The 11,079-nt window shown below is 29.0% G+C and overlaps 1 protein-coding gene across 4 annotated transcripts in view; it reads right to left on the bottom strand.

Moving 5' to 3' along the window:
* LOC107447638 (protein LTV1 homolog) overlaps positions 1–11,079 on the bottom strand; it is a 28,259-nt gene that overhangs the window by 14,461 nt on the left and 2,719 nt on the right. For all 4 annotated transcript variants that reach the window (XM_071186052.1, XM_071186049.1, XM_071186051.1 and 1 more), the window contains exons 3-5: positions 10,326–10,463; positions 7,329–7,440; positions 5,128–5,245 (exon numbers count right to left, since the gene is read on the bottom strand). In XM_071186052.1, the coding sequence (XP_071042153.1) occupies positions 5,128–5,245; positions 7,329–7,440; positions 10,326–10,463 (368 nt within the window). The remainder of the gene's footprint in view (positions 1–5,127; positions 5,246–7,328; positions 7,441–10,325; positions 10,464–11,079) is intronic.

Raw genomic sequence — 11,079 nt, 5'->3', positions numbered from 1 at the left:
GACGACGAATGGGAAGCAAGGTTTAATCATAGATTTCCAAACAGGAGAAAGATAAGGAACGCTGGATAGGTCATTGATCAACAGTTTGGAATTTTTGAAAATATTATAGGACTCATAAAAATCTAAATCAAAAATTGAAGAACAATTTTGAATGACTTTAGAAGAAGAAAAATCAAAATTATGATTAGAGTCCGAACAATGTTGGGCAATAGATGAGCGTTTTAATTCTTGTTTTTTGACATAGGCTTCATGTTCCTTGATACGGCACGCTTAGTTTGGCCAATATATGAAAGGCCGCATTGGCCAGGGGCGGATCTACTTAAGGGCTTTTTGGGCTGAAGCCCAGGGCCCCGTGGATACAAAGGGCCCCAGTCCCCACTGAAAACAATAGGTGATATTTTGAATTAAAAAAAATATCTAATATTAAAAAAAAACTTGGTCAGTGTATTTTTTCGCGTCTCTTACGGGAGACTTCCTGCCGCGCCGCTTAACGCCCGACGTAATTTTGTTTCTTTTCCACGCACTTCTGTTCTCGTCGTCAAAGTGACAAACTTGTTTAGTTTACTAATAAATGATAACTCAAAAGTTATAAAGACCTTTCTCTTATTTTACTTATAATTGAAAGTACATAATCAGTATAAGAAAAGATTTCCTGCTTTTAGTTGGTAAGTAAAAAGAATTATAAATCATGTTTTTTTTTGTTTTTAATGTATTTTTTTAATACTAAATGAACTTTTTAATCGATTTTTAATGATAATTTGTGAATTACTGCACTCATTATTGTAACAATCATTATTGTAGTGCAAAAAATATGCACTCATTATTGTAATGCACTCATCAGTGTAGTGCAAAAAATATACGTGTTCTTTTCTACTTTGACCCATAGGTGGGAACTGTTAAATCATGAAACAAAACTCAAATTTACGTTAAAAAGTTTAAGCCAGACCAGATGGTCTTGTCACTATGATGCTGTCGAAGCTTTGAAAAATAATTATGATGACAGTATGAAAATTTTCGAACGTTTCAGCTAAAATGAGGATGAGAAAGTTGACTTCCGGAAAGAGGCACGAAAGTTATTCAATAAAATGGCGAAACTCGATAGTGCAATTTTAATTATTTTTTGGGGAGATTTAATTTAATTAATAAAAAAATACAGAGCACTGGTTTAGATATTTGTGAAGGTAACAAGTTAATTGTGTCATTAAAAGACTTCGTGAGCAGTAAGGTACCAATCAGATCAGAAGCTAAAGGAATACTAAGAAAAAGCTAAAAAATTTAGTACTAGTGTGGGAATGGACTACAATGACATAAACAAGAGACGCAATACTCCAAAATTTTCAGATTAGTCTACAGATAAATTCTCAGTATACGGGGCAGAAAAATTTAAAAGAGACACGCTAAACGTTGCGTTGGATAAGCTGATTATGGATTTAAATAAAAGGAGCCAAGTCTATGAGATGTATAGCAAGAAATTCAAATTTTTAATGGATTGGCAAGACAAAAATATGGAATACATGGATCTGGAAAGTGTACGTAATATTGTTGATTATTATCCAGATGACGCAGACGAGCATTTAGCGAATGAGTGCATTCAGTTAAAATCTTACTTACTTCAGTCTAAGCCAGAGTCTTACACCTCTTACAGTGAAATTTTTATGCAAATTTATGAAAAGAAACTTATTGATGTTTTCCCAAATTGCTATACTATCTTAAAGATTTTTTTAACGTTGCCAATTACTAGCTGCGAAGCTGAGGGCTCTTTCTCCAGGATGTCATATATAGAAAACAAATATAGGACAACAATGTCGAACCATCGACTAAACCATTTATCAGTTCTTTCCATAAATTGTGATTTAACGAAGGACTTACAATGTGATGAGCAAATAAAGGAATTTGCAGCACAAAAATGCAGAAAGGTTGCTTTGTAATTTATATAATAAAACTACACATAACCTGTCAATTTCTTTTGCAATAATGTTGTACAGTTGCTGTTTGTATATACAAATAAAAATAAATAATGAAAAAAAAATTATTGTCCAATTTTCTTCTATATACTTATCTACATCACTATAGAAAACAGTTTTTTGACAAAATGGCTATTAGGGCCCCTAAGTAGTTTCAGCCCAGGACCCCACAAATTCACTATCCACCCATGGCATTGGCAATTAATTTGGTATATACCCCAGTTACTTTGACTGTCAATGGGCTGTTAGAGATTAGAAAATTTCATCTTATTAATGGGACTAAAAATAATATTAAAATCAAACTTCTTCAGGATATTAGCAACTTGCAGACTTATTTTAGGAAAATAGGGTAAAATGACTAAATTGTTAGAAAATTCTTTGGAAGGTATTTCGGTAGGTGATTGTTTAGTTAAGTTTTTATAAATATTATCAATAACGTTAGGAGAATAACCTCTGTCATGAGCAATGGCTTTGATGTAATTTAATTATGCATCAGGAAAATCAATGTTAGAACAAATATTTACCGCACGGTAGACAAAAGACCGAAAAGATGCAAGTTTTTGGTTGGGAGGATTTGTAGTGAGGGGGAAGAGAAACAGCAAAAGGTTTACGAAAGACAGTAGTATGGAATGAATTTTCATTCCGAGTCACAAGAACATCTAAGAAAGGAAGTTTTTGATCAGACTCTAATTCAAAGGCGAACTGAATACAAGAATCAATGCTGTTCATAACATTAAGAATTTGATCTAAATTATAATTTTTTTTAATGAGATTCATATTCACTCGATTTTAAAATAAAATTCCAAAACTCGTGTGCACGTGATTTTAAAATCAAATACAATAGAACATCGATTTAACAACTTTCGCAGGACTGGTCACAAACGTTGTTAGAAGCGGAAAGTCACAATATCGGCGGTATGAAAAGGTAACTTATGTAAAATAGCACAATAATACATATTTATCTTATTTACTATATGAACTAGAAAAAAAAACAAACAAACAAACACAAATACGTTTTAAAAATTCAATATAATCCATTGTTTTAATAAAATATTTCAAACTTAAGTAGGTGTTTTGAAAAGTTTTAACATTTTTGAAGCAACATGAATTTGTATAGCCACTGATAATGAGGGGTATAAACTTTTTACTTCCATCAGAGCTGCACCATAGAAGAACAGTTAACCTTTCCTTGGACAATCTTCCTCCATTACATTGCTCTGCTTTTATGATGATGTCTTATCAGGAAACAGATTAAAAAATAATCCAGTTTCTTCTACATTGAAAAAGTTCCTTGCAGAATAATTTTGTATTAGTGTTGGCAACGTCTTACTTTTCCAATCTTCAATAGTTGTTTCATCCACACTTTGCGATTCACCACACATAGCATGATATGCCAAATTATTTCTATTTTTAAACCTGTCAAGCCAGCCGTTTGACGCTGCAAAACCTTTCAAATTGAGAAGGGCTGCAATTTCCAGAGCCTTTTCTTTAAAAATTGATCTGTTAATTGGTAGATTTTCAGAATGTGCTTGCTGAGTCCATTCCATCAAAATCTTTTCCAGTTCTGCATAAGGAGTAGATCTCATCGCCTTCACTTTTTTGAGGTTCTTTCCTAAAGCCTGTAATTTTGATTCTATGACCTCTTGCTGATGAAGAATTGTTTTAAAAGAAGAAGTCCTAAAGACGAGGCCAATTCACTTTTCGTACGAACAAATTGTTTAGTTTTTTCAATAATGCTAGCTTTTCCGTTTTGCAGCAATTTTTTCAGTACAATTTCAAAATAAATGAGAAGAAAAAGAAGGTGCGTTTTTTTTAACCACGCCGCCTTTAGGTTCCCAATGACATCATATTAACCTACTTCCATTGTTCGATTATTAAACAAACATAGGTGTAAAAGGAGAATAGAATTTGTTTCACTGGTCAGTGCAATACTAGACATATAACTTATAGAGGACGTGGTGTAACATTTGTGTGTAATGGATATCACCTCAACATGGGATGACGAACTTAACACTTGAAAGATAAACACCATTCTAACAAATGCGATGTGATCTTCTTCACTTGTCTGTGTTGAAGTTCTTTTGTTATCATCCTCAACAGGAGAAAAATAAAGAAAACATGGAATGATCCGTAGTCGGTATTTCCAGGTAGTAGTAAAGGAAAGCACTCTTAATACTGGACTTATTCTACATTATTTATATAGTAAATAAATGACGCTAAGGGCAGGATGTTTTTATTCACGAGGGGGATGGGAAAGTGGCCTTAAATCAGAGTTCTACTGTATCAAGATTCGTATTCAAGTGCTGTTAAAAATAAACGTCAAAATTCGTATTCTCGAGATTTTAAAATCAAACATCGAGATTCGTATAAACGAAACTTTAAAATTAAACATCGAGATTCGTATTCACTTGATTTTAAAACGAAATATCAAAATTCGTATGCACACGATTTTAAAATTATCTACCTACTTTAAAATTATCTAAAAAATTGAAGATTTTTGAAAGCTCAAAACAGGCCCTCATTCACGCGACTAATTAGATGTGAATAAAGAAAACTAAACAGATGTGAAGATGAAAAAAGCGAAATTGTCTGTGGAAAATAAAATAAAGGTGAAAAATATAACTAGAAAAATCTGGGTAGCTAAGACATGCAAATCAACGCATTAAGCGCTTCCAAGCACTATGGAGGGTTGGGGTGGAATTCATGCTGTTAGACATCAAGATATGACATGAGTGGAAAGAATTTTCGGTCTTATCATATCTGTTTAGATTTATCTTTCTTGGATTATCAGAAAAAAAAATAAACAAAAAAGAAAGCATGGAAATGGATGCTAATGTCAAAGGCATAAGGAAATTTCAAACATAACTAGACCGGCTGAGTAATTTAAAATAGATGACTAGAGTGGTGTCTTAGACAATAGCTATAATTTTTCTTTAAATAGAATAATAAAAATAAAAACATTGGTTTGAAAAAGTTAATTCCATATAAAAATATTTCTGTAAAGAGTGGAATATTTAAAGAATAAAGCAGAATTTCAGTAAAAAACAAATAAAGAGAGACTACTTTAAAAAGCAGAAAACTATCACAACTGCAAAAATTTTAAAATATGAGCTATATTGTAATATTTGTAAAGTTAAAAGTATTAACAACAGCAATAGTTTACTTTTCACCACCAGGAAGCTGAATTTTTTTCAACTCTTTTTTCATGTTACTGAAAACATCTTCATCTTCTGAACCTGATGCATCCTCAAACTGGTTAAGTATTGCTTCTAAATCTGGCTCTATTTTTTTTTTTATTTGTAGAAGGGTAAAAAAAAAGAATTACATAAAATACTTAAATGCACATAAAATATATTAAAATAAAATTAAACAATAAAAGAGAATAAATACAGTAGTTTGTGGAGAGCGGCAGTTCTGGCATATATGAATGCCTGCAAGCCTAAAAATTTTTTAAGACCGTTTTTTGACCAATTAGCATAGTCTAGCATTGCTTAGCAGAATATTCAGAAATTTATAGCTCACTTAACTGAAGAATGTACTCTTCCATGAGAATGGCCCACATACTATATCAATGACTAGTTTATTTTTCTTAAATAACAGCTAACCTCATATATATTTTTAAATCAATTTTTGTATAAATACACTGCAAACATTTCGTTATCTCTACATATTTTTCACTTTATTATGAAGTTTTTATTACAGAATTTTAAATTTTATTAAAAAAAAATAATTAATAAAACTCTAGCTAGTGTTAGAAAATATGGGGGGGGGGGGNCAAATTCAAGCCGGTACTGAAGTTCAATCATTCTCATTCTTTTATTGCAGTGCAATATCAGTCTTGGATCATTTAGCAATAATGTTTAAGAAATAGTTTTTTTTTTTTTTAAATTTATTTTTTACGAAAATTTTTTTATACATTATTCAAGGAATTTGTTTTAAAAATTTAAAAAACATATTAGGAAAAGATTAATAGGAGGATAGGATTTAGTTCACTGATTATTTTTTCTCAGCACTGAAGAGTGGCACTCATGCATAAGCTGCAGCCATGAAATTTGATATTTAAGAAAAAGAAATGTCAGAACTAAACACATTGGTTAAAAATGATCAATTAAAATAATTAAAGTAGTTCAATAAAATAAATGATTGAATAGTGCAGTGATATGGGTGTTAATTCGTCCCTAACTCAATACCAAACAATCAAATATATTTCTGTTGGTGGAAAAAAAAGCTAACGAACTTTAAAAATTGGATGCAGTATTAATAGTTAAAAATATACTGAGCATTAAAACTTTAACAAATAAATAACTGAATCAGTCACGATTTTTCGTTTTTATTATTAGTTTTCTATTACAAATATAGGTAGAATATTTTAAAAAGCAAATATCATGATAAATTTTTATTAGGTAAACAACAATTAACATATTTTGTGGAATGTGAACTCAATTTACATTGAAAAAAAATAGTGATTTTTTTATTTTATTTAGTACAGTGAGATTTGTGCAAGTTGAGCATTTGTGGTGTATTCCTTCAGTTGTCGATTTAGAGAGGTACTTAACTTAGAGGACTGTGTCTTTTTTTAAAAATATTTATTATACCAAGTTATTCATATATTTCTTATATATTACAAAATAAATAAAATATAAACAAAGTTCTTTAAACATTACTTTAAAACTTTATTTTATAAATTTTTTCCAATTTTATTTGATTTATTTAACTATCCCCATACTTCACAAGATATGAGATTATTTGAAGAATGAATTACAATTTGTTACATACATTAAAAACTTAACTGATAATTTAAAAAAAGAAAAGATATCTACATTTTTTTGCAAGTTATGCATGAGGATTATTTATTACAAATAATTTTTTTGAACATCAGTACCTAGAACACATGGAACAATTAAAAAACTTAATCTATTTATTTATCTATTTATTAATCCATTTATTATTATAATCTATTCATTTTAAAATTTAGTTTATTAAATGTAATTACAATTCCTACTAGTTACAAAAGATCTCATTTAATTGAACTATGGCTATATTAAAGATTTTGTTTACCTTTTAATAAAATTTCATTAAATAAGTGAAATTTTAATTTGTAACATAAATAGTATGAAAATATTTCTTTTTGTCAACTTATGAAGGGTTTAGAATAGCTTTCAATAACGCTTTAAGACTTTGACTTACTCCAATGATCAACATACGCGGAAGACACTTGAGACAGGCTAAAGGTTTCACACATTTTTATTATATTGGATAAATGAGGTTGTGGAAGAAACCTGTTGACAGGTCAACTTTGCAGGTTCCACTATACTTCTAAGCAATGTGTATTGACAATAATAATAATAAAAAAAAATAAATTACCTCTAGATGGTTGAGCAGCCATGTTTGGACGTGTGCTTGATGATGCATGTGGTACAGGCGAATCAGATTCACCCATCAACTCAGCAAGTTTGCCCATTATCAGAGAAGCTCCCTAAAAGTGCATATTAAATGGAAGTTATAAAAGTGCCTGCTTTTGCATACACATATCGCAAACATGTTGCATAACAACCACCCTTAAAGTATACATTTATAATTCTTTCTAAAATTAAGAAAAAGTATGTGCCGATATTAGAGACGTAAAATCAATATTAAAGTGAGAGAGAAATAAAATACCGGTAAAATCTGTCAAATCACTAGTAGAAAATTTATATGATAAACATCAAAGCCCGCTAGATTCTCTGAAAAAACTTAGAGGCATTTTTAATAATCTGCTCTCAATTGCTTTTGTTTTTTTAGGCAACCAAGTAGATTTTTATGTTTTCTGTCCCTTTGTAAGAATTAATATTAATTTGTGCCCGCTATTGTATATATTACTTCATTAAGGACTGTCATTATAGAACATCCTTTACACATTTTAGGATGTATTGTAAATTGTACATATTTATTCATTGTTAAAAAGTTTAACAGCTAACAGCTGTTTACAGAATAACATATATTTAATGATCTATAAATGATAAATTAATATTTGGTCCTGGGCGAAACTTAAATGTAAAGCAAAAGGTAATTATCATATGCATTTATAATAAAATATTCAGAATATAACAAATGTAAGAATAAATAATACTAAGTATTATCTCCAATAAAGAGAACATAAAATATTCCAAGTTACAGGCGTGAGATATGGAAATTTTTCTAAATGATACAGGGTGCATAAGCACCTTTTAAGTACTTTTTAAGCACTCAAAAATATTTTTAAGCACTATAAACAATAACAAAATGCAAAATAATTTTCAAAGATTTTACATGATCATGATTATATGACTAGTTTCTGACAAAAAACTCTTTTCTTGATTATATTAGATTAGTCATTATAAAATAATCGAAAGATTTTTTGGTTCAATACCAGATCTGGAAAATGAAGCCTGAAATTGAGAATGAAGCAGAGCTGTGCATGAGAGTGCAATCTCACCAAACCCAGCTCAGTTGACGCACATGCGGACCTGCAAGTATTTCATCAAACATGTAAAATGATTAGCACTTTCATACGCTATGGATAGACGGTACACTGAAATAGATTGCGGTTGAATGAATTGGGAAAATGCTGAATAGAAAAATGTGAAAATAACGCTTTTGCACAATACGTAGTGAAAATCAACATGGTAAAGAAAAAAATCTGATTTTCGAAAAGGAAAAACTAAGCACTTTTTAAAAACACCCAATGAAAAAAAGCACCTTTAAGGGCGTTTAAAAAACAAAAATAAGGACCTTTAAGCACTTTTTAAAAACGATATGCACCATGCGACAGGATTCATTTTCTTACAGATTAAAAAAATGATATACCAGAAGAAGATTGCCGGAAAAAGAAATTATGTAAACTTTTTTTCCCCCAATGAGTAGTTTTTTCAGTACTTAATTTCTCTCTCTCTCTTTTTTGCACATCCAAGACAAATAAAAAAAAAAAGTTATTTTTATACACAACACCAAGGTTGGCAAGATTTTGCCGCAGGTGGAAAAAACCATGGTAAATACCGGTAAAAACCGTCCTGGCAAAAACAGGTTTTTCCCAAGCAAAGTGGCAAAAACCTATATTTTCCAAGATGAGAGGACAAAAACACATTTTTGATACAAAATTATTCCTAAAATTGAAATATATACTATGAATATAAATAATTACAAAAAAATTAACAAAACTATTATTCCATAATTAAATGATAATGTATCATTTTAGTAGTTTAAAACATTATTGATTGGAAAATTTGTGATTATTCTCTTTTTTCCAGTGAAATGAACTTATTTTTAAATTAATACAAATATAATTTAAAGCATAAAATATCTATCAACATGTGTAGTTAATTATTGTACAAATAATAATTTTTTATAATAAATAATAGTATTATACAAATAATAATATTTATTTGTAAAAAAACATTTATTTTAGGATTCTAAAATGAAAAGAGATCAAAAACTTTCAATCTTTTAAAAATTATTACCCTTAGGTATATTAATTATTAATATATTAAAAATAATTTTTTCATGAAAATGTATCAAAATTATTATTCCTTATGATTGATTTAAATTTGTTTCAAGTATTTTGTAATAATATTTAATCAGCAATTTAGATAATTTGGTTTTTGCCGGTTTTTACCAGTTTTTGCCGGTTTTTACCAGGTTTTTGCCACTGTCCTGGCAAAAACCCCTTTTTGCCGGCAAAAACTCCAACCCTGCACAACACTAACATTTCTAAAATGTAAAGATTTTTTTTATTTAATAAATTATTTTCATTAACATAGCCCTTTGCAAGTAGTGGGCACATAAAAACATTTAAAATTGCGAGATTTATGGCAACATTTTAAAAAAGATTGATGATTAAACCAGGTTCTTTTAGGATAAAATGATACGCATCAGAAAGGGTCAATAAAATGTATGTTTTGAGATTCACAAATAGTAAAATATATATCATATTAAAAATATTAAAATTTTAAAAAATATGCAAAAATCATGAGTGAAATTATCGAATAAGGATGTAGAAATGAGAATACGGATAAAATTATTGCATTAAATAGTGAATCCTTAGGAGAACGATTTGAATTTCACATTTCATAATAATATCAGGATTTAATTCAGGAATCACGTGAAAATCAACCGCAATAACTGCAAAAAAACAAAACAAAAAAAAAAAAAAACATGATCGAATAATCATATGGGATAAGTGGGAATCAAGCGTGCCAATAAGTAATTACACAAATGTGTGATTCAAATTAATTTTTAAAAAAATAATATCATAAGAAAATATCGAAATTTAAAAATTCATATGAATATCAGTAGCAAGAACTGTAATAAAGATGATATGAAATAAAGACACTAAAATTTACATACTGGTTTGTAATTTCCTTTGATTTCAACCCACTCATGTTCAAGCGTTTTTCCATCAGCATTTAATGCTGATTCATGGCCATGTAAAACCATATATTTTGTAGAGTTTTTCTTTGTAAAAGCTCGCTTCTTTTTTGTAGGCTAAAGAAAAGAAAAAAAATTAAATAACATCACCTTATTTATATTGATAAACCTTTCATCATAAGTCAAATTAATGCAATATACCTTGGAGAATATTTTTTAATTAAAAAGAAATTAACCTTTAGTATAATAACATTCTCAATAAAATATTGGTCTTACTATAATAATGTTTCAAGAATGACAAAATGTCTAAGTGTCATATTGAAACTCTTGATTTAAAACTTTTGAGTCATAATAGAGTGTGAAAATATAAAGGGATTTAACAACCATACAATAAAAAAAATAATAATAATAAAAAAAAACACTGTGTGGTTCTTTGATTGGTTGCTACACTCGATTAGATTTTATTTGATCCAAATAATAATAATAAGGGGAAATAAACATACCACACTTGTTTAATTATTCTTTTGTTAGAAATCATAATTTGTAACTCAAACTATACATGATTTCGTATTATCTATAATTGTTATTCAAAAATTATTTTTATCGATTCACAATTTATAAAAATTTATGAGTTAAAACAGGGGAAAAAGACAAAGCTTTAAAGAAAACAATTGTTCAAATGTTAGTTATGTTCGGTATTATCAATTTCAAACATCCTTTCTTTTGGCTTGCA

The sequence above is a fragment of the Parasteatoda tepidariorum genome, chromosome 10 (assembly GCF_043381705.1).
Source record: "Parasteatoda tepidariorum isolate YZ-2023 chromosome 10, CAS_Ptep_4.0, whole genome shotgun sequence".
NCBI classification, from domain to species: Eukaryota; Metazoa; Arthropoda; class Arachnida; order Araneae; family Theridiidae; genus Parasteatoda; species Parasteatoda tepidariorum.
Note: the sequence above shows the minus strand (reverse complement) of the source record. Positions and strands in the feature narration are given on the sequence as shown.